At 49.7% G+C, this 23,771-nt stretch overlaps 1 protein-coding gene across 1 annotated transcript in view; it reads right to left on the bottom strand.

Annotated features, from left to right (window-relative positions):
- Positions 1-2,056: 2,056 nt before the first annotated feature.
- Positions 2,057-23,771, bottom strand: part of CUX2 (cut like homeobox 2) — a 262,334-nt gene continuing 240,619 nt past the window's right edge. Inside the window, exons 15-22 of the mRNA XM_061169679.1 lie at positions 22,493-23,167; positions 21,630-21,731; positions 16,078-16,877; positions 14,724-14,883; positions 9,469-9,741; positions 8,035-8,223; positions 6,474-6,747; positions 2,057-3,076 (exon numbers count right to left, since the gene is read on the bottom strand). Coding sequence (XP_061025662.1) covers positions 2,284-3,076; positions 6,474-6,747; positions 8,035-8,223; positions 9,469-9,741; positions 14,724-14,883; positions 16,078-16,877; positions 21,630-21,731; positions 22,493-23,167 — 3,266 coding nt within the window. The 3' untranslated portion in view covers positions 2,057-2,283. The remainder of the gene's footprint in view (positions 3,077-6,473; positions 6,748-8,034; positions 8,224-9,468; positions 9,742-14,723; positions 14,884-16,077; positions 16,878-21,629; positions 21,732-22,492; positions 23,168-23,771) is intronic.

Genomic DNA, 23,771 nt, shown 5'->3' on the forward strand with positions numbered 1-23,771 from the left:
CACAGCTCCAGAACAAAGCAAGCAGGACACCCAGATGTTATTATACAATTCTGTATTGAGCGACGCATTTATTACAGAACGTGTTCCTTTTTTTTTTTTTTTTTTAATTTAAACAAAGTTCATCAATCTCTCATAGAAACAGTCTTGTGGGTTTCTGTTCTGTGTTTACCGTTATAGGACGTGAACCTGACAAAGTTGTTCACAGGTCTGCTAGCTTTAAGTACAACAGGATTTCCGTGTTCAAAAGACTATACTAAGTGCTTAATCAAATCCCGTCACACAAAAGCCAGATTTAGTCCTCTAAGGATTGCAGTCTGCATATAAGCCTGGATTTCAATGCTGCGTGGGTTTCAACAGTAAAACGTGGTGTGTCCCCCACGGTTGCCTTAATTGGGACAGGTTGGCTAAAATGAGATGTTTCGTTTGTTCCAGATTTGATTACTCTGAAAATTGGTCACTGTTTCCTATTGTCAAAATATAAAAATACCTTCATCTGGATAAAAATGTATACAGTGGAAAACTCTTCAATGCATAGCCTGGGTGTATGGAAAAGGAGGTTTTCCTGCAGGGTTTGCATTGTTCTTCATTGATTGGTGTGGAGACTGCAGCCTGGGCTGGGTGCATGAGAGTTGAGATTTCTGGAACACCCCTCAAATGACCCCTTCTGGTCACTGGATTTTGCTGGCCTGGGTTTCAAAATGTTCGCTGCATCCTTGAAACCCCTGTCAGCCATCTTTCCCCCTGGTACTGGGTTGGCACCGATTATGACCACCTTTTCATTGTCATTCTGGATTCAGCTGGGAAGTCACCCAACTCAACCTTCCCACAGAGTTTGAAAAAGTAAAAGAAATAATAACAGGAGAGATTCAACAACCAATATGGTGGCTGTTCCATCCAAATTGGGAACTCTTCCCCTAAAAACCAGGATGATGAAGACACTGGAGGGTGGGCTTCTTTGAGTTGAGGGGTTGAGTCTGTGTTCTCAAAAAAGGTCATGTGTTAGAAGGCAGGAAGTTGGACTTGAGACAGGGATATGGTGGTCATGCTGAGGTGAACTCAACCTTTTAGCTTCATTCTGCATAAACCTGGAGGTGCAGACGCTTTCCGGAAAGCATCAGGGTCAACTTGAGAAAGATGATGATGAGAAGGGGAGCTGGGGTCTCTAGTTGGATGAATCTACTTTTTGGTGCTGGGTGCTGAGCTGGGTGTTTGTGGGATGACCAACGCTGTTATTTTCTTAAAACACAAAGAGGGGAAGATGGCGGCCACAGTCTTGCTCTGGAAAGCCAGTAGGGAAACTTCCTACACTGTGGCCACGATTCAGGTTGGGGGATGGTGTCACTCTGGTTCGAGCGCCACACTCTAATCACCTACTCCCATACCTGGCTTTCCAAAGGATTCGGAACCATCTTGTCTACAGACGGACGAGATGGATTGTCTACCCCCTGCGGTCCACAGGTTTCTGACAAGAGGGAGTGTAAGCAGTTTGTTTTGTACCATGTTACATCTCAGATAGGATGGTCGGCCACAGCCCACATCTCTACAACATTTACAATGGCATGGGACATTCTGTGTTATCAAGGTTGCAAAACAGACCACCAGAATGAAACACATCCTCAACGGCATCAAGGTTTTCATTTAGAGTCTTCTGGACTTTCTCTTTTCAACATGGTTTCTGGAAGGGCAGTAGCAATGGACTGTGTCTCACAGACAGACATGGGAAACAACCGTGGTTCAAGGGTTATCTCAATTTTGGTCAGTCTTATAGTGTTTTGTGATGGCTTTGAACAACTGTCTCCTTTTAATCTCATCTAGTGGCAAAAATGACACAACTTCAGTGTATACTTCGCAACAGTTGTGACGGTATCCTGATTTCATAACTCTCTGTAATATCAAAACAGCATCAGCTGGGAATAAATTCCAAAGGATCCTTTATTAAAATATCTAAAAGAGGTCTATAAATATTTACTTTTCTAAAAGAGTTTGGAGTTTCCAGGGGAAAATGTGGCGCCACTTTGCTTCTGCCTCCTGTAGAGGGGCCAGAGTGGAGAAGGGGGTGCTCCCCGGGGCAGGGGCTGCTGAAAAGGGGAAGCAGAGGCACCTGCCTCACCTGCTCACTCACGACTTCACAGAACCGGGATCACAACGAAAAATGCCAAGCGGCGCGACGCTGCGGTCCACGTTGTGATGGCTGAGCGCCTCCCTTCCTTACCCCGCCCTGTCCGGGAGAGTGCGTGAGTGAGGGGGAAGGTGGCCCCCGCCGCGAGCCCCTTGCCTCCACCTTTAGAACTCCCACTCCAGGGCCTCCTCGCGATTGGCAGCCCTCTCCAGCCGGTAGATGATGCTGTTCAGGTTGGCCATCTTCTCGTGCCGCCGCTGCAAGTTGGGGTTCACCTTGGTGCTGGGGTGCAAGGCCCCGGTTGCGTCGGCAGTGGGGCTGGCACTCGGCACTTTGGCAGGGAGGGTGCCGGGTGGGGATGGGGAGATGGGGGCTGAAGAGGAAGGAACAGGTGACACAGACATCATGAGGCCCGGCGAGGAGGCAGCTGAGGGTGAGTTCAGCGACACCTCTAGGCTGCAGCGTGAGGACTCTGAGGCCGACTTAAAACTGAGAGGGTCCGGGTGTAGCCACTCCCCGCCCTCGCTCTCCTGGAGGGGCTGTAGCGAGGGGCAGGCTGGGGTGGTCCCGCCTGGAAGAAGGAGCCCTGGGGCTGCTTTTGGGAGTCCGTCGTTACCCAGAGGGTCAGGATGCACCTCTGTGGGGGAACCTTGGCCTCTGTCCAGCTCCTCTGAGTCCTGGCTGCCTGCCTCTTGCTCAGCATCCTCAGTCTGTTCCTGTTTAATCCTCACTTGCGTCTTGTCCTGGGTGGTCAGGGGTGTGATGCTCTCCTCGGGACCCTCCTGAAGCTTTAGTTCCTTCACGGTAGGCTTTTGGTCCTCAGCCTCAGAGTTGGGGCTCTGCGGAGTGGGGTCTGGGTGGGAGTGGCCTGGCGGTAGGATGCCAGGACCCCCACTGGGGTCGAGATCTGGTTCCTCTTGGGTCCCCTCCACCAACATCTCCCGGCGCATCCGGGACCTGGGGCAGAGACGGCGGTGAGCAAGGGGCTGGACGGGGACGGCTAACCCTGGAGTCAAGTCACATGAGTGGCCTTCTGACCCCACCCACTTCCCTGGGGGCTTGCTAGGCATAGGCTTCTCCACATGCAGCATCTTAGTAAGTCCTCTCAACAGCTCTGCAAGGTGGGTGCTATTATTATCCCCACTTCATAGAGGAGGAAACAAGGCTCAGAGATGTTGAATGACTTGCCCCAGGTTTCACAGCCAATAAGTGGCAGAACCAGGACTTGAACTCAGGATTGTAGGATCCCAAAGCTCACAATCTAGACCTGTGCTGTCCAGTGCAGTGACCACTGGTCACATGTGGCTCTCTCATTATTAAAGTTTTTATACTGATTACATGTTGAAATGGTTATATCTGTATATACTGAGCTAAATAAAATATACTATTACATTAATTTCATCCGTTTCTTTTTATTTTTTTTTTAATGTGGTTACTAGAAAATTTTATATTATATATGTGGCTTTCATTGTATTTCTATTGGACAGCGCTGTTTTAGAGCATTTTTCAAAGTCAAACCCAGATCTAGCTTGTGGCAATAACCCCCTGCTTCTTTCCTGGAGAGACTCTTAGACATCAGCCCAGAAGGGGAAACTGAGGCACACAGAATAACTTGTCTAGGTCACCAAGGCACACAGAGGCAGAGCTGGGACCAGAACCTGGGAACCCTGAACTCCAGTCCAGAACCCATCCTCTCTTCACTTCAATGGCCTCCCTGTTGTCAGAGGGAAACTTATATATTATGTTTTAGAGCAGGAAATGATAGGAATGGGTCTAACTCCATTAACTATTTTCCTAATAGCATGAGGTCCAGAGAGGTCAAATCACTCGTCCAAGGTCAGAGAGCGACAGGGCTTCCTCAGCATCTATCTTCAATGCTGTAGCCCTCTGCCCTTTTTTATTAATGACATCATATATTATATTAATACCATTATTTAATAATATTAATAATAAAGTACATGTTACAGATAAATAATACTCACATTTATAAATTTTAATTATAAACATCATAATGATGGGTGCTTATCATGTATCAGGTGCGGGGCCAAGCACTTTTGCAGGTTATTTCATTTATTTTTCATAATAACCTTATGAGCAGGATACTAGTCTCACTCCCACTGACAAAGATTACAAGGCTCAAAGAGGCACTGGGACTGCTACGGTCACACAGCCAGCAAGTAGTGCAGTTGGGCCCTGAACCCAGCAGTCTGGCTACACTCTCCTGCCTCCCTGGCTCCCTGCCCAGGTGGGGGAATGGGGCCCCATCCCAGGATCCTGACCCTGGAGGGACTGTGAAGGGTGATCTGGTTCACTTCTCTCTCTCAGTCCCTAATCCCTCCACAAAGGTGGCCTTGCCCACCTTCTAGGAGATTCTGTCATCTCCTTCAGTCCCCTCTAGAGGGAAAAGCTGCTGGGACCAGGGGGAGCGCTAGTCGTTTCCGGTAAGGTGGACTCTGAGAGTGTTTTGGGATGGCTCAATGCCTGAGCCTCTGTCCTTAGAGCTTCCAAACTGTAGATCAAGTATAAATATGAGGCTAATAGTCATTTACACCATAGTAAAAATTAGTCTTTTTCTTCAATTCCTGACTCCCAAATCTATAGCAGGTCCTCCCTGGTAATTTTTTCTGAAAACATCCTATTGTTCACCTTTCCTAGAGCTCACTGAAGGTTGTAATGATACATTAATATAAGTACTCATTTAATAGTGACCTTCCCTGCTAGTCTGTAAGAGATGCTAAGGGCAAGGACTTTGTCTTGTTCTCTTTGGTGCTTGGTACAGAGTTGGTGCTCAATAAACATTTACTAAATGAAGTAATGTATTCTTCTACAATTGTAACTCTTTGAGAGTGGTTTCTTTTGGGAGTGGAATTCTCTCTGCTCGTTCAAAGCCCAGCTCAAAGGCCACCTCTCTATAAAGTTTTCCCTAGGTAGAATTCCCTTTTCCCTCAGCCCCTTATTCATTCCTGTTTTACCATTTATTAGGTTGTTGCAAAATTATCTGGTTTGTGATTTTAAGCTCCCTAGGGCAGGGATGATAGCTTTGAACCCCTGTATCTCCTGACCCTAGCTCACTGTGCATACATGGCAAATATTTGTTGAATGAATACATTGAATAATAATGGAGGGCTCAGTTCCTGTGGGAAACAAGAGGGGAGAGAATGTCCCCTGGGAGGGAAGGAGGGCGTGAGGCTTTAAGGACCTATGTCATTTGCTGTTTGGCAGGCTCTGGGTCTGAGCAAGATTAATAAGCAATATTTTACAAAGTATGTACGCTTGAAGTGTTTCATTTGATCCTCAATTCAGCATTGTGGGGTTAAGTATTAGGTTCCTTATCTGTAAGATAGGGATGAGACTCAGAAAGGTACAGTGATTTGCCCAATAACACACAGCCAAGGTGGGACTTGAACTCAGGTCTGTGTGATGCCCATGCCTGGGCTGTGGAGAGAGATTTCAGGCATTCCACCCTTCCAGGCTCCTCCTTCCTCTTCTCTCTTGGTGATCAAGAGACTCTCCTCTCTGGCACCACAGAGGCACCAGAGACATTTCTTGCTTAGGGGGCTTGGTGGGGCGTGCCTCAGAGATGGTCCTTGAAATCCCATCAATCCTTCTCTGCAGGGCTCTCAGGAAGCCCTTCTGCGGTCTCCTTGGGAACTGCTGGACCCAGTCAGTGCCCTCAGCCAGCCCTGGGACTAAATTCCCCGGGCAGCCCAGCCCACTGCAGGTCAGCTACTCCTAAGACTAGGGACTGGTGAGTGGGAGGAGGCACCATAGAAATAGGAATTACCCATTCCCTGAGGTGGATGGTGCCCAAGGGGCTGCCACAGGGGTTTCCTTTGGCCTTAGGAGTGGGAGAGGCCAAGAGCCCCAAATCGGGGCTCTGACACAAGGTTCAGTGGGTAGTTTGGGTTCCTCAGGTCTGTGCCCCAAACACCATTCTCTGTCCCTTCACAGACGCGGAGCAAGCTGGGTGAAGTCATAATAAAGACAGTGACAATAATAATGTCAACACCTACCACATACTGTGTGCCAGGTATTTTATGTAAACACGTTAGCCCATCAAATCCTCAGGACAACTATATGAAGTAGATCCCATTATGGTTCCCATTTTATAGGTTAGAAGACTGACGCTCAGGGAGGTGAAGTCCCTTGCCCAGGCCTCACAGCTGGAAATGGTTGAGCTGGGATTTACCAATAGATCCAGGTCTGCCTATGTTATAAAGCTAAACACCTAGCAATATGGTCCTCTTATCTCCCAGAGGCCATGCTGGGCTCCCTCCAGGCCCCGGGACAGGGAAGGGGGTCCGGCTGAGACCCCTGCCTACCCTCCCAGTGGCCACCCACTCAGTGGCCCTACCTGTAGTTGTGGAACCAGTTGATGACGGTGTTGGTCTTGAGGTTGAGCTGGAAGGAGAGGAGCTCGATGGTCTGCTGCGAGGGGTAAGGCTCCACCTGGTAGGCCTTTCTCAGTGCCTCCTTCTCCTCAGGGGCCAGCACTACTCGGGGCTTCTTGATTTGCAGGAGGCTCAGGTCCTGGGGCTGCAGGCAGGGGCTGGGGCACTCGGAGCGGGTGGCTGGAGACTCACTGTCTGAGCCGGTGCTGATGAGGCCGTACCTGCGCTTCAGGTAGGCTGGGGCGGGCGGGCGGGTTGGGGAGGGAGGGGGGGAGGGCTGAGAGCGGCCGACCAGAGGCCCATTGCTACCCGAGCTGAACCAAGCATCAGCCAGCGGTCCTCAAAGCCCTCCATGCCCCAAACGTAGGGGCCCCCGCCCAGTCTCAGCCTTTTCTCCTTTCTTACTCTCCTTTCACTTCCTCCTAGTGAGACGCTCGCCTACTCACACCTGGTCATTAGCACTCTAATTGTTAACATATGTAGAGGGTTCGCCTCACAGACAGGAAGGAAGTGCTCGAAAAATGGTGCTCTGCAGCATTCTCTTGATTGTCAGAAGTGTCCCTGAATTTCACTACTTTTGTTGGGGGCAGGGGCAGGACATTAATTTTAAACGAACATAGTCATTGCATGATGCGTCTCAGCCTCAAATTGTCAAAATGTAGGGGAAAAAAGGCACACCTCAGAATGGAGGAAGTAAGGCATTAGGGTCTCATTTAATCCTCACAGCAATGCCCTGAGGTAGATGCTGTGACTCTTACTTTCAGATGAAGTAGAATGAGGCACAGAGAAGGGAAGTAACTTGCCCAAGGTCACACAGCCAGGAAGTGGCAGGACAAGTTCTCAACTGTACAGCTGTCTGATGCCAACAGCCAGACTTGGCACTGCCCCATGTGCCGCTTACAGCTTGGCTTGACCCTGGGCCCTCATCATGAACTGCCTTGGTGCCCTGGATGACAACTTTCCAACTCCTTGTATCTTATCTCCCAACTGGACCCTGAGCTTTTTAAGATCCAGGAATCCCTTATTCACAGCGTGATACTGGGAGGGCACAAAACAGGTGCTCAATGCCAGCTCACTTTTTCAGGGATATAAAACAATATTAGACCATGTAAGAATCTGCAATTTCTTGTCCACTTCCACAAGGGAGGATTCTTGTTTGCTGGGTCAATTCTGTGCTTCGTTGTGTAGAAGCTGGGTAATGGGCAAAGGAGGTAATACAATAGGGAGGTGATGCAGAGGATGGAGGGATCAGAGAGAAAGGGGGTTTTGCGGAATATACAAAAGATTTTGGAGTAGCTGTCGGTGTGGGGAAGGATGCTGAGAGAGATGGGGTATTGGAATTTTCAGGGGAAAAGTAGTAAATGTTTTAATGGCTTGCAGTTATATTCTGTGGAATTACTATTTCTCGTAGCCCCACACCACAGTGAGAATGGACTCACTGGGACCCTGAGTTTATCTGGGTTAGAACGAGATATGGTTCCAACGGGAAAACTTGAGGCCAGACGCAGAGTACCCAGTGCTTACCTTTTTTCTCCAGCTTCTTCATGTCCCTCAGCTTCTCCACATTGTGGGGGTCATTGAGCCACAGCTGCATGCGCACAAAGGGCTCCCGCCCCTTCAGGCTCAGCTTGTGCCAGGGTTTCGGTCGGGACAGCAGGTCAGACACGGAGCCCTGTGTCAGCCCCAGGATGCTCTCCCCAAATAGCCGCTGCCCTGGAGACAGGGGAGGAGGGCAACCTGTAACCCCCAGGCTGGGCAGAGGTGCTCCCAGGAGAGACAAGAAATAGGCCAGAAACATGGGAGAACCCAGGGGATGTCTCCACTAACTCAGAAGGGAGGACTAGACACATGGGGGAACCCACACCCAGTGTGTATCTGGAAGAGACCTTTCTGCAAAATATGAGATGGCGGCGGGCAGACAGCTACCGAACGAAAATGCTTTCATAATTTAGATGTTCTTCACTCCTAGGGGATCCCTGAAATTGTCTGCAAACTTCATGTGTACAAATTAGTATCACCTTGTCAGAGAGTAATTTGACAGGTTTTATCAAAATGTCAATGTGCATATCCTCTGACCCAGCAATTCCACTGCCTGGGATTTATCCTCCAGTTGTATTTGCCCAAGGGCACAAAGACACATACGGACACAGTTTCACAGGCAGCAGGAAATTGGGAACAAGCAAAATGCTCATCAGTTGGGTAAAAAATGTGGGGCATCCATGGCCTGAAAAATTTTGCAACAGTGACAAAGAATGCAGGTGGTCTATTCATTCTAAACTGGAAGGGTGTCCACAAACAGTGTTAATTTTTAAAAAGCAAGTATAAGGACAGCCTGTGTGTAGTTTCATCTATCTAGAAAAAAGAAAAGAAGAAACTAGGTGAACATATATTCTTGTATGTGTTCAGAAAGTGTCAAAGAAGGGGGAGGCAGGGGAGATTTTACTTTTTTATTTAAATTTTAATTCTTTTTTTTCTGTACTATTTGGTATTTTTAAATAAAGATGCCTTATTTTTATTATAGAAATTGTAGTGAAAAGTTGGGGCTTGTGTGTATCCCTCTGGGATGGGGGCTTGACTCCCATTTGAGACTTGGAGGAGTTTGTGATTCAAAAAATTCAAGAATCCAGATTTCTCCTCTGTGCCCCCAGCACTGGATCAGGATTGTGTTAGAGTCTCACTCTTACTGGGACTCTCTAAGTCCTCCTGGAAGGAAGTTTTGAAAGCTGTGGGCTCAGGATTTTAGGTCCTTTTCAGACCCGTATTGACCTCCCTTGTGTCCCACTCCAGAGACCCAGGTCAGAGTCAGATGCCTCCCAGAGGGTCCTGGATGCCCCGGGGCTGACTGGCACCTGCAGGCAGGACCCCAGTGCCTGGGATCTCACTGCCGCCACTTTCCTTAAGGCAAGTAGGAGCCAAGCGGGGCGGGAGGCAGCATCCCTGACTCCCGCCACCCGGTACCTAGGTTGTTGTCTGTGAGGACCTCTTTGACCCTCTTGGTGATGGAGTACGTGTCCAGCTCGGGGGACATGGCCACAATCTCCTGGATGCCCCCTGTGGTCTGGCTGCCTGAGTACATCTTTCCACCCAGCGAGGAGCTGGAGCGTCCCTCCGGCTGCTGGTTCTCCTTGCTGCTCTCCAGTGTCAGACTCAGGGGCTCCTGGGATGTCTTCTCCGGCGGCTCCGTGGGACTAGGGGGTGGGGATGGCGAGGACCTTGGTTCAGTGGGACTGGCTGTGGGCCACAGAGAGACAGAGAAGGCGGTTACTGCAATCTGGCATTGACATACATGGTTTGGGCAGGCTTGTTTGCTAGAGTCAAGGGTTGGCAACACCCCTTTTGCAACCACCATAGTAATATCTCAGGCAAGGACCATCCTGGATGTGAAAACTAGCAGATGAAAGTTAGATGAGGAATAGGATATCCACATAGTCCCAAAGTATCTCCCCACAAGATACTTATTAATTACAAAGGGAAAAATAGTAACTTTACGGTACAGCTACCTGCCAGACACCACCTTAACCAAGTGATCAAAGTTAGCATCACCAATCATAGGACAAATAAACAACTGGTGCCTCCTGATACGATGTACTGAGAAGGATACAGCATCACTTCTGTGATATTCCTGCCCAAAGTGCACAGTCTGAATCTAACCACGAGGAAGCATCAGACAAAGCTGAACTGAGCCAGTCTACAACATAACTGGCTTCTAGTCTTGAAAAATGTCAAAACTGAAAAACAAAGAGAGGCAGAAGAATGGTCCAAACTGAAAGAGACTGGAGAGACATGACGACTAACTACAAGTTATCCTGAATCTGATCCTGGACAGGGAAAAATAAAATTATATAAAGGTGATTACTGGGACAACTGAGGAAAGTTGAATATAGATGGTGGGTTACGTAACAGTATTGTTATTATTGTAAAATTTCTCATGCTTGGGAAATACTTGTTGGAAACATTTAGGGGTAAAGGGACATGATGTCTTCAATTAATTTCTCAAATGGTCGAGAGAGAAAGAGCACAAATATGGCAAAATTAGCAACTGGTGAACCTGTGTGTAGAGGGTCTAGGAAGTTGGTTGTTCTATTGCTTCAACTCTTTGGTAAATTAGAAATTACATCAAAATTGAAAGTTAAGGAAAAAAAGGAGTTGGTAATGACCTACAAGTCCAACTACTGGGCATCATCTAAATAAAATACAGTGAGTCCCTGCAGCAATTAATGTAATGAAAAGGTGTCCACATAAGATGAGTAAGTTCTGGGATCTGATACACAGCATGGTGGCTGTAGTTAACAATTCTGTACTATATGACAGTTGCTGTGAGAGCACAGCTTTAATGTTCTCACTATAACAACAAAATGGTAATTATGTGAGGGGAAGGATGTGTTAACTAACCTTACCATGGTAAACATTTTGTAATATATACATCTATCAAATTGTTACATTGTCTACCTTGAACTTACACAGTGTTCTATGTCAAATATATCTCAATAAAGCTGAAAAAAGAACAAGAAAAGATGTCCACAGTACCTTGGCATGTTAAAAAAAAGTGAGTTTTAAAACCACATTTTTCATTTGTCAAAAGACATTTTGTGTGAATGTATATTTAAAAACCACTTATAAGTTATCTTGGGTGGGATGACTTTGTCGAACCTCAGTTCCTGAATCTGTTAAATGGGGCTGTAAAACAAATAGCGCTACACTTGCAACTATCCTACTCAGGGCCTGGAGATCACTCGAGATAATGCGGATCACCTCTTGAGGAATCAGTCACCCACTGGACTTTCCAGCGTGAGCTGAGCCTCCGGACAATCCAGGGAGGGCAGGGGACGTGCCTAGGGAGGTGCCCCTAATAGGGAGGTGCCCCTAATAGGGAGGGGTGTCTAGGAGTCCCTGTGCCGGTCCACAAGGTGCCTTCCAGCGAAGTAGAAAAAGGACCTCTTCCTCAAAGTATTTAACTGGTGCCTGATGGAAATTTGTTAAGATAAACATAAAAATGTATGATAAATAGGAAGTAAAGGGAGCCCCATAACTATCCTGCAGTGGCTTTGATTCTAGAAAGGATATCCTGAGCCTCTCTCTGCTCTAGATGGGTTCTTCCTTCCCTGTGGACAACAAGTAGATCACTCTGATCAGACCACTCTCATGCTTCAGAACCTTCAATGGCTCCCCATTGCCCCTTGCACAAGAAACGTGTACCTCCTTGTCCTGGTGTTTAAGGCTCTGGACTCTCTTGTCCCTGCCCACCTCGCAGACCTGGAGCAATTCACAGTCCCCTCAGTTACCCCTCTCCCCACAAACCTCCTAGGCTCTTCTAAACCCCTGTGCCTTTGTTTAGGCCAGTCTTCCCACTCTGAAAGCCTTCCCCCTAACCTTGAACTTCTATGTGTCCTTGAAGACCCAGTCCCAAATGCCCCTTCGCTGAGGTGTACACCTTTGGGGTCTAAGAGCACCTTGACTACACATTGTCACACTTCACTATAATTTCTTGCTTGTGCCAGATCTCTTCCTTACTAGATACAACAACAACAACGGTGATGATGACGACAATAATTCATGAAGCTTGTTTTTACTGAGCACTTAATGCCTAGCTTAGTGCTATGTGTTTTACACCCATGATGTCAAATCACATTCATAACACCCCTAGGAGGTAGGTATGATGGTATCCCCTTTTACAGATGAGGCAACTAAGGCTCAGAGAGGTCAGGCAATATGTCTAAGGTCACAGAGTGGCTAGTGGCAAAACCAGGACTTGAGCTCAGGTATGCTTATGCCCGACATGGTCTTCTCATCCACTAAATACCAGCCCCTGGAAGGCAGAGAACATACGTTAGTCTTAGAGCCTGGGGAGGCAGGAGGTGCTTTTGAGTGAATACATTTCAGTCAGGACCACTCAAATCTCTGTTTCCACGAACCTGGGGTCCTGGTGTCCTGATCTGTGGGTAAGCAGGGGACAAGATGTCCACCCTCATCTGCACTTACCTCCCTTCCCAAACCGTGTATGATTCTGCCTCCCAGCCTTTGCTTTTGCTGTTTCTTATGCCAAGAACACTATTCTTGATTGTCTTTGCCTAACTCTATCCCTACCTCAAATCCTTCCATTACAAAGAAAAAAAAAAAAAAAAAAAACCAAAACAATTAGACATTGGGGAAATACCAATAAAAATTATGAGATACCACTTCATACTCACTAGGATGGCTACAGTAAAAAATGGAAAAATAGCAAGTGTTGGCTTGCTGCTGGAATGTAAAATGCTGCAATTGCTATGGAAAACAGTTTGGAAATTCCTCAATAAGTTAAACATAGAATTACCATGTGACCCAGCAATTCCACTCCTAGATATATAGCCAAAGGAATTGAAAACGGGTGATCAAAGACATGTTCATGAATGTTCATAGCAACATTATTCACAGTAGCCAAAAAGTGGCTTACCCCTCCAATGGGATATTATTTAGCCATAAAGGGGAATGAAATTCTGACACAAGCTATAGCATAGAAGAATCTTCAAAACATCATGCCAAGCAAAAGAAGCCAGACACAAAAGACCATATATTATCTTGATTCCATTGATATGAAATGCCCAGAACAGGTAAATCCATAGAGTCAGAATGCAGGCTTGGTGGTTGCCGGGGGCTGTGGGGGAGGAGGAAGTGGAAGTGACTGCTAATGGGAATGGGATTTCCTTCTGGGGTGATGAAAATGTCCTAGAATTGTACAGAGGTGATGGTTGCACAACACTGTGAATGTACTAAATGCCACTGAATCGTATACTTAAAAAAATGGCTAAAATGGTAAAAAAAAAAAGGATTTGGGACCTTTCACAAGTGTGGGCTCTGAGGTGGAAACCCTAGGAGGCAGGGGAGTCTAACAGCTACCAGTCTTGCCTTCTAATCCCGGCTCTGCCACTAACTGGACAGTGACCTTGGGCAAGTCACTGTGCTATTCAGACCCTCAATTTCTTCTTTTGTAAAACTGAAGGACAAATAGTCCCTCTGGTCAAGATTAACACAAGGATTAAAGAAGAAAACACTGTAAGTGGTTAGCACTGTGTGTGACAAATGACCGCCGTCATTATAACAGTTGTATTAGTCCTCAATTATAAAATATTATAAAATATTTCAAAGCTATAGAAATGTACAGAAAAGTCCTCCCTCCCTTCCCTGGGCCTATCACCTTAATAGATGTTAACACTGCCCTATTTGCTTCAAATTTCCCTGTTTGTTTTAAAGAAAAAAAGGAACAGAGACAGCCAGAGCCCTCCGGTCCCCTCCCAGTCTCTTCCTGGCCCCTCCCTGCCCAGAGCAGCCCCTCCTCGAAGGCAGGTGGGTGGTGGCACCTTTTTTCATTTCTTGTCTGTGGGCATTAACTTCTAAAACAAACACCATCACTGGGAGGTAAGATTTTGTTCCCTGACATTATGTTTCAGGTACTATTCCTATCGATACCCATTGATCTGGTTCATTTCTGTGAACCTGAGATATGGTTTTTGTCCTATTGACCAATCCCCACTTTACAGATGGACAAACTGACTGAGCTGAGGTCCTCGGACTCGGAGTCTGGCCTCTCTTTGTTTCTGCCTTTCTCTGGTCTCAACAGGCAGGTCAGATGTCCTGTCCTGGCAGCCATCCCCCTCATGGCCTGGGTAGGCATCTCACCAGGGCCTTGATGGATCTGCCCACTGATTGTCACTGGGGAGGGAGATTGAGCTCCTTGGAGTCCCCACCTCAGGGCCCCAATCCCTCTACTCTCAGGCTCTGTAACTTTGGGCAACTCTCTGAGCCTCAGTTTCCTCACCCAGGAAAAGTTCAGACTCCACCCTGCCTGTGCATCATTAATGGATGGATAACAGCTGCCCAAGGCCCTGTGCTAAGAATGATTCTGAGGCTGCATGCTGGATTGCTGGGAGAAAGAGATCAATCAGCAGACTCCTGACGGGATGGGAAGGAAGGTGGGGCTCCCCGTGCAAAGTATTTTTTCCACTTGCTCCACGCACCCGGGCGCCACCTAGAGGTTTAAAACCAGTGCCTGTCTGGCTGAAGGAAGGATGAAAGGGGAGCAGGGACACCAACTAGGAGCAACCTGCACTCTTTCTGGGCAGCAGCAGTGGCGCCGGGGCTGTGGGGACGCGGAGGGGGGCAGACCCGGGCAGTGAAGCCACTGCACAAACTGGAAGAGTGAGGGCTCTTGGCACTTCTGGGGCCCTGTCTACACTCACCCTGGGAGGCGCTGGGCTGCTGGCTGACAGCCTGGCCGAGCTGGTCCGAGAGCCACAGCTGCATGCGGATGAAGGGCTCCCGCCCCTTCTGCGTCAGCTTGCTCCACGGCTTCGGCCGGGACAGCATGTCACTCACACTGCCCTGTGACAGACCCAGCACCTGGGGATGGGCAGGGCAGGAAGGGTAGGTCAGCAGGTCCCTGGCCATCCCCTCCACCACTCTCCCCAAGAACCTTAAGGCCCACTGTTCACTCCTGTTCTGAGAGGCCAGGGCTGCCTTCATGTGTTCTTCACTCCCCAGGTGCCTGCTGTGTGCCTGTGCTGTACCCCCCACCTGCAGTGCCCTTCCTGATTTCCCTCCATCTAAAAATCCTGCCTCAGGACTTCCCTGGCAGTCCAGTGGTTAAGGCTTCGCCTCCCAATGCAGATCCCTGGTTGGAAAACTAAGATCCCACATGCCGCGCGGCCAAAAAACCAAAACATAAAACAAGCAATATTGTAACAAATTCAATAAAGACTTTAAAAATGGTCCACATCAAAAAAATCTTAAAAAAAAAATCCTGCTTGGACTCTAAGACCCCTTAAGTGCCCCCTCCTCCAGGAAGCCTTCCTGTGTCTCCCATTCAGGTCATTTCTCCTTTCTCTGAGCTTATGACCCTTTGCCTGCTCTTCTGTTATGGCCGGAGGTGATGTTTAAAACTACTTAACATGGACTTCCCTGGTGGCACAGTGGTTAAGACTCCATGCTCCCAATGCAGGGTGCCTGGGTTCGATCCCTGGTCAGGGAACTAGATACCACATGCATGCCGCAACTAAGAGTTCGCATGCTGCAGCTAAGGAGCCCATGAGTCGCAACTAAGGCGCACGCTTGCTGCAACTAAGACCTGGCACAACCAAATTAATTAATTAATTAATTAAAAAATAAATCTACATTTTAAAAAGAAATAAAACTACTTAACAACTGGTACCAACCAATCAGGAGACACCCCCCCCAAGCTAGGCTGAGCCTTAACCCTTTAGTGGATGGACCATGGGAGGGATGGAGGGTACCCGAGCAGGGTGGGGTAGGTGGCTATTTCCTAACCAGATGGAAGGGTTTCACAGCTTTAACAACCGCCTTACCCTTGGCTCCCCTTCCTCCAGTGCCCAGGGACAGCTGGAAACAGGACAAAGGGCTTTTGGGTTCACACAGACCTGGGTCCGAATCCTGCTTCTGCCCAGTTCTTGCCCACGTGCACGCACACACTCACACATGCATTCTTTCCAGACCGTGGACATGGGATGGGGGTCCTCCCTCCCCAGGTCCCACGCTCCAGGCCCTGGAGCCTCCGAGGGTGGGCCCCGCCATCTTCACCTTCTCCCCGAAGATCCTCTGGCAGATTCCATTCTTGGCCAGCTTCTCCTTGACCTGGCGCGTCAGCTCCAGGGTGTCCACCTCACGGTACATGTAGAGCTCGTATTGCTCGGGGGTCAGGGGCGGCACGGTGGGCTTCAGCGTGCGGGGCACGTAGGCCGGGTAGTAGGCCAGTCGCCCGCCGCTGCCCACCTCGGGGCTGCCCCCCTCGGCCTTGAGCTCACCCACCCTGGGGGGCTCGTCCTCGCTCCCGGCCGCTTCATCCTCGGGGGCCGTGGGGGCCTCGTCCCCACGGGGCCAGGCCCGCCCGTTGGGCTGGCCGGAGTAGCTGGAGGAGGAGGAGGAGAGTGAGGGCGAGACGGAGGCGTAGGGGCGGCTGAGGAGGCCGCGGTCCGAGGCCCAGTGGTGGTCGAAGTAGCCGGCATCGCCGATCTCTGACTTGACCTTCCGGATGATGCTCTGCACAAAGGCGGCCGGGGACAGGACCGTGAGGGATGTCTGTGTGGCACTGCTGCTGGTCCCTCCACTGCTGACACCGCCGCCGCCGCCACCACTCTCCTCCTGCTTGACGTGGGTCGGGGCCCCGTTCTGGCTCACGGCGGCCAGCGAGGGCCGCTCTGGGGGCGAGGAAGGCACCGAGCGGCCACGGGGGCCGGCCTCCATCTCCAGCAGGGCCTGCTGCTGCGCTTGCATCTCGCGGCGCGCTTGTTCCAGAATGTTCTTGATGGCATCTTCTGAGGTGCTGGCGGGGGCTGTGCCATTGGTGATGCTCAGTGGGGCTGTCGAGTTCTTGGGCTCACCTATGGGAAAGATGACAGGGTGGCTGGAGGCCCATGGTCAGGGCATGGATTGAAGGGCAAAGATGTTCACAGCACAGTATTTATAGCAGCAAAATGTTGGAGGCAACCTCTTTGTCCAACAGCTGGGGATTGGTTAAGTAAATTAGGGTCCATCCCTATGACAATATTAGGCAGCCATTAAAAATCAGGTGGACAAATTATACTCCAATAAAAATGTTAAAAAAAAAAAAAGAAAAAAACTTACAGAAAAAAAAAATCAGGTGGACAATGAGATTTTAGCACATGTGGAGAAAGTGCTCATGGGGATAATATAACATTAAAGAAAGACTTGTCTTTTGCATATGCTGTGATCCATCTATGCAGATAAAAGCAAGTCCCAGAAGAGGACACACAGTATAACCTGCTTTCTAACTGAGCTGCAAAATAAGCAATGTATTAGTGAAAAATCTTTTTTTTTTTTAAGAGTGGTAAACAAAAAGGAACAACAAAACAGTGTTTCCCTCTGCCCTCTTAGTGGCCTTTCCCATGCTGAGGTCCCCCCACCCCTGGACCAACCCAGATCAACACAGCCCTTCCTCCATTATCTGGTTGTGCAGTCTATACCCTAGTGGATCCTCACAGCCCCAATTTTAATTTCCAATTAAAAAGCAATAGAGCAATGGAGTATTATTCAGCCATAAAAAGGAATGAAGCACTGATACATGCTACCATATGGAATAATCTTGAAAACATCATGCTAAGTGAAAGAAGCCAGACACAAAAGGCCACATATTGCACGGTTTCCATTCCTATGAAATATCCAGAATAGGTAGATTCATAGACACAGAAAGTAGACTCGTGGTTCCCTGGGGCTTAAGGGAGGTGGAGAGTAGGGAGTGACTGCTAATAGGTACAGTGTTTCCTTTTTGGGGTGATGAAGATGTTTTGGAACTAGATAGAAGCAGTGGTTGCACAACATTGTAAATATACTAAACACCACTGAATTGTTCACTTTAAAATGGTTAATTTTATGTTATATGAATTTTACCTCAATTAAAAAAAAAGTAGGGGCTTCCCTGGCTGGCGCAGTAGTTAAGAATCTGCCTGCCAATGCAGGGGACACGGGTTCGAGCCCTGGTCTGGGAAGATCCCACATGCCGCGGAGCAACTAAGCCCATGCGCCACAACTACTAAGCCTGCGCTCTAGAGACTGCGAGCCACAACTACTGAGGCCCGCGCGCCTAGAGCCCGAGCTCCGCCACAAGAGAAGCCACCGCAATGAGCAGCCCGCGCACCGCAATGAAGAGTAGCCCCCGCTCGCCACAACTAGAGAAAGCCCGCACACAGCAATGAAGACCTAATGCAGCCAAAAATAAATAAATAAATATATTAAAAAAAAAAGTAATACATGCCTATTGTGGACAGCTAAGAACGCACAGAAAGTTAAGATGAAAATAAAAATCCCCTCTAATCTTTCCCCCAGAGGCAACCACATGAAATTTTCTCATGTTTTTCCTTCCAATCTGTTTTCTAACAACATTCATGGGATGGTCACACTTGATATGTGGGAGTGTGGCCTGGTTTGCCCTCACTTGGTGTCAACATGAGTATTTTTTCCTATGATTATAAGTTCTTCCATCTTTAATGGCTGCATATACCACTGAGGAAATAACCTGTGCTTTACTTACCTGATCCCCCACTGCTAGACACTTAGATTGTTTCTAGTTTGTCACTGTTGGAAACAACGATAAAGAGATAGCTTGTATATAAATTTCTGCCCCCATTCTGGACATTTCCTTTGATCCCCAAAAGTAGAGCTCTCAAGTTAGTGTCAACCACATTCATTTCCTTCCCAGAGGACTGCTAATTGCTCTCTGCTTAGCCTTCACTCTTGTCAGGGGCACGGGGGGATAACCTGGCACTCTTCCTCTTGTTGAACTCTTCCCAGACCCTTCACAGGAAACCCCCAACTATGCAAAGGTTTCCCTCTATGATGTTGCCTTTTTAATTTCTTTGCTGCCTTGTTTCTGACCCCCCAATGGGAGAGCACTGTACAGGGAGTCAGGAGACCTGGGTTCTCCTTTGGTCTCTGAATAACTGTGAGTATGTCTCCTCCTCTTTGGCTTCAGTTTTCCTGTTCAGTGGAAGAGTTAGATTAAACTGTTTCTCATGATTCTTTTCACCCCAATATTGTGTCTCATCTATATGTGTAAGCCCTATCTAGCACACAGTAGGCACTTAATAAATGTTTGGGACCGGTTTCATGGAAGACAGTTTTTCCATGGACCGGTGGGGGGATGGTTCAGGCGAGCGATGGGGAGCCATGGGGAGCGGCAGATGAAGCTTCACTCGCTCACACGCTGCTCACCTCCTGCTGTGCGGCCCGGTTCCTAACAGGCCGCGGGCTGGTACCGGTCCACATCCCGGGGGTTGGGAACCCCTGGTGTACACAGTAAGGGCTCAGCAGATTATATGGGTGGAGCAGTGTAGGCTCCCAGCAGGGTAAGCCCCTCTCTACCCTTTCCAGGGACCGGGAAGGGGAGGCATCTTGGGAAACTCTTGGCTTCCAGCAGCAATCAGAGGCTTGGGAATGGGGACACTTGCTCCGAGTCGCCACCATGGGGCAGCAGACAATGTAAAATGGAGTGGGAGTGCTGAAGCCAGCATCCAGTTCTAAGTCAGCTGTGGTCTACACTGTGTTGTACTACATCATGCTGGGTGCAGGGATGTGACTAGGTCCCTGGCTGCAAGAATCCCCCAGACTGGTGGGAGGGACAGCCACATCAGCAGAGTCATTTGTAACATGAATAAATGCAACAACGGAGACATAATAATGATAATGTAACGAGGACAGCTAACTTTTCAGGGGCACCTTCTACATACTAGACCCCAGTTGAGTGCTTGCCAGGCCTGATCTCATTTGATCCTCACACAACCTTAAGAAGGGAGTACAAATACTGTGCCCATTTTAAAGATGAGAAAATGAAGGCACAGAGAGGCTAAGCAATTTGCCCATGGTCACACGGTTAATAAATAGCAGAGACAAAATTTGCAGCCAGGTCACTCTGGCTCCATTGCACCAAACAATACAGGTCATTATGGGGGATCCAAGGAGGGGTGGTATCTAATCCACCTGGATGGGGATGAGGGGCTTCCTGGAGATGACTTCTGAGTTGAGTTGTAAAGTATAAGCAGGAGTTGGCCAGATGAAAGGTGGCTGGGGTGAGGAACAGGGGCACAGGGAACAGGAATGAGGATAAGCATGACTATAAATAGTTCATGAGAGAGGCACGGAGGGGTCAGGAGGAGTCTGAAGACTATAATAGGGCCTGTAGGCCTTGTTGAAGAGTTGGGATTTTATCTGAGGGTAGTGGGGAGCCATGGAAGGATTTCGAATAGTGATATGACCATGTGTGTCCTCTAGAAAGATCCCTCTGGCCTCTGGGTGGAGAATGAGCCAGAGCATGGCCTAGAACGTCATTGGCAAGACCAGTAAATAGGCTACTGCAATAGTCCCAGCAAGTGATGATGGTGGCTCATTAGGCTGGTGGCAGTTGGGGTGGGGATGGACAAGCTTGAAAGAAGCACTCAGAAGTTAAGTGACCCCTGGATGGGGTAAGGGTTAGGGTTAGGGTTAGCGTTAGGGTTAGGGTTGTTGGAATTTCCAGGAGTGGATTAACTCATCTAGGAAGAGTAAGAAAGTCAGAGGGCCTGGGGTGGAGCTCTGGGGGAACCCCACGTTTGAGGGGTTGATGAAGAAAGTGCACTGTGATAGGCTAAATAATGGTCCCCCAAAGATATCCATCTCCCAATCCTTGGGACCTGTGAACATGTTACCTCACATGGCAAAAGGGAGTTTGCAGATGTGATTAGAGTTAAGAATTTTGAGATGAGGAGATTATCCTGGATTATCCGGGTGGACCCCACATAATCACAATGGTGCTTATAAGAGGGAGGCAGAAAGATGAGAGAGAGACAGAGACAGAGACTAAAGATGCTATGTTGCTAAGGTGAAGGAAGAGGCCTGGAGGCAAAGAATCTGGGCACCCTCTAGAAGCTGAAAAAGGCAAGGAAACAGATTTTCCCCTACAGCCTCCAGAAAGAACGCAGCTGTAGCCCAGTGAAGCTGACTTTGGACTTCCGACTTTCAGAACTGTAGGACGATAAATTTATGCTGTTTTTAACCACTGAGTTCTGAGTGTGGCACCCACTGGGGAAGCGTAGGAGGCATGGTTTGAGAGGTGGGAGGAAGCAAGGGGAACAGTGTCCCACTGGGAACTAGAAAGTAAGGTGCAAGAAGGAAGGTGAGACCGGTGGTCAGGGGGTGAGGCTCAGGCCCCTGTGCTGGACAAGCTCCTGTGTGAATACTGGTCACTGTGCCTCCTGAAAGTTGAGGACATCTGGACAACCCAGACCAGGACTGCCAACAGAACTCCGCAGTGAGGGCAACGTTCCGGAGGCGTGCTGCCCAACGTGGCCGCCACTCGTCACCTGTGCGATGTGGCTACTGCGGCTGAAGAACTGAGGTTTTAATTTCACTTAATTTTAGTTAATTTAAATGGATATAACCACACGTGGCTTGTAGCTCCATACCGGATAGGATCTGGCACTTTCCAGGCCTAGACCTCACTTGGCTGCAGGTTTGGAAAGAGGCAAAGAGGTTCTGACCTGCTTGGAATCCCCTCTGGAGTGGACGAAGGGGGACAAGGCCTTGCCTCCTGCTCAGAGCAGGCCCTGGAGGCCTCGGGCCTCACCTGCTGTGGTCACACTCACCCCCCTTCTGTGACTCGATCTCCTTCTTGGCCTGCTCCAGGATGCTCTTGATGGCGTCATCAGAGCCGGTCTCTGGTGTGCGGATTCTCGGGGTGATACTGCCTGGGGGAGGAAAGGAGGCATCTGCTGTGGGGACCTGCATGTTGGGGGTCAGTCCCTGGAGCTGGGCAGGGTGACAGGCTGGTGCCCTCCTCTGAGGGCCAGACCGTGTGTGTGTGGCAGGACCACCACTTCGCTAGTCTGTGTGACAAACTGTGGACCTACAAGTGATTCTAGCTTGAAATAATAATAACAACAACAAATCCCACTGACGGCAGCCACCATCAAAGCTAACAGTTCTCAAGGAGTTACTACACGCTTTATGCTCATTTAACCCCCCCATGAGGCTGACAGATGGGGAAACTGAGGCACAGAGCAGCTAAAGTGGATTGCCTGAGGTCACTCAGTAGATGAATGGCAGAGCTGGACACAAACTCAGGTGTTTGTGAGGTCAAAACTTGGGCCCTTCCCATGGATTACCCTAAAAACTGAGTCTGGCAAGGTTGGCAGTCACCCAGGCTGTCTTACGGATGGGTAAACTGAGGCTTGGAGGTGCTCAGCGGGTATCTGCCAAGGCAGCCCCTGGGGCCCAGACTTTTCCCACCATTATCAGCCCGAACGGCACCACAGCGGCCAGAGGGGGAAACTGAGGCACAGAAAGGCAGAGTCACTTGCCCCGAGTCACACGGCTGTTGGGTGGCAGACCCAAGGCTCTGAACCCCGAGCTGTGCTCTCAGACCCCAGCCAGCCCCACGCCCTGGGCTGGGTCGTGGAGACCAGGTCTGAACCTGTGCGCCGCGGATGGGCCCTCGGCCGGCACTCACCTCGCTGCCGCACCTGGATGGTCCTCAGAGCCAGCACATTCTGTTCGTCCGACAGGAACTGCTTCATCTTGATGAAGGGCTCCTTGCCCTTCACCGTGAGCTTGCGCCAGGGCTTGGGCCGGGCCAGGATCTCACTGACTGAGCCCTGGGACAGGCCCAACACGTAGTGGCCAAACACCCGCTGCCCGATGTTGTGTTTGAGCAGCTGCTCCTTCACCTGGAACGCGATCTCCGCCGTGTCCAGCTGCTCCTCCTCCGCCCCGGCCCCCGCTGTGGCCACGCCACCGCCACTGCCCTCCGCTGGCTCAGGACCCCCGGGCGGCTCAGGGCCAGGGGCTGGGGTGGCAGGGGCCGGGGGCGGCTTGGCGCCATAGAAGGCCGGGGGGAACACCAGCAGGCCTCCCGCCTCCCCCTTGAAGGCGGCCGGGGGCATCATGTGCTTGGACAGCAGCGTGTCCCCTGCCAGTCTCTCCCCTGAAGCCAGGCTGGGGAAGGGGGACAGCGAGAAAGTCCGAGGGCCATCAGGGCCTAGGCCAGGGCCCAGCAAGGGCTGTCCTGGGCTGGGGGACAGGGGGTCTTCGGGCCCTGGTGGTGGTGGGAGCTGTGGAGGGGATGGGTAGGACTGCTCCGTGCCCAGAGAATCCTTGATGGCATCATCCTCTGAAGGGTCTTCCTCTAGAACACCAAGGCAGACAGACAGAGGAAGAGAGGAGAGACAGAAAGACAGAGAGGTAGACAGTGATGGGGAGAGACAGAGACAGGGAGAGAAATAACAGAGAGACACAGAGATAGGAAAACAGAAATAACATGGGAGAGACAGAGACAGACAGAGAGAGTGAAAGACAGAAAGCGACAGAAGGACAAAGAGATAGAAAGAGGGAGACAGAGAAACAGTGAGAGACAGAGAGACACATACAAAGAGACAGAAATTTGGAGGGAGAGGAAGGGGGCACAGGGCAGGAGGGAGTGGGGACAAGTGCTATAGGCGTCCAGCAGCGCGAGGCGCCAACACTGGCTGTTTCTGCCACACACACACTCCCTGCCCCCTTCTCTGATCCCCAGCCTTCAAGGCTTGGGCCAAATGCCAGTTCTGGGGAGCCCCCCTCCCACCGTCAAGCACATTAACTGAGCACTCTTTATGGGCCCAGCACCTCGCCCTGGGAGGATTAACCCCCATCCCAGAGCAGGACAGCCCACTTCCTGGGTGCTCGCCCGGCACCCCTTGTCTGTGCGTTTATATTTCCCATGCTGCTAACTTACTCCACCGCACAGGGCCCAT

This window comes from Eubalaena glacialis, chromosome 15 (genome assembly GCF_028564815.1).
Source record: "Eubalaena glacialis isolate mEubGla1 chromosome 15, mEubGla1.1.hap2.+ XY, whole genome shotgun sequence".
NCBI classification, from domain to species: Eukaryota; Metazoa; Chordata; class Mammalia; order Artiodactyla; family Balaenidae; genus Eubalaena; species Eubalaena glacialis.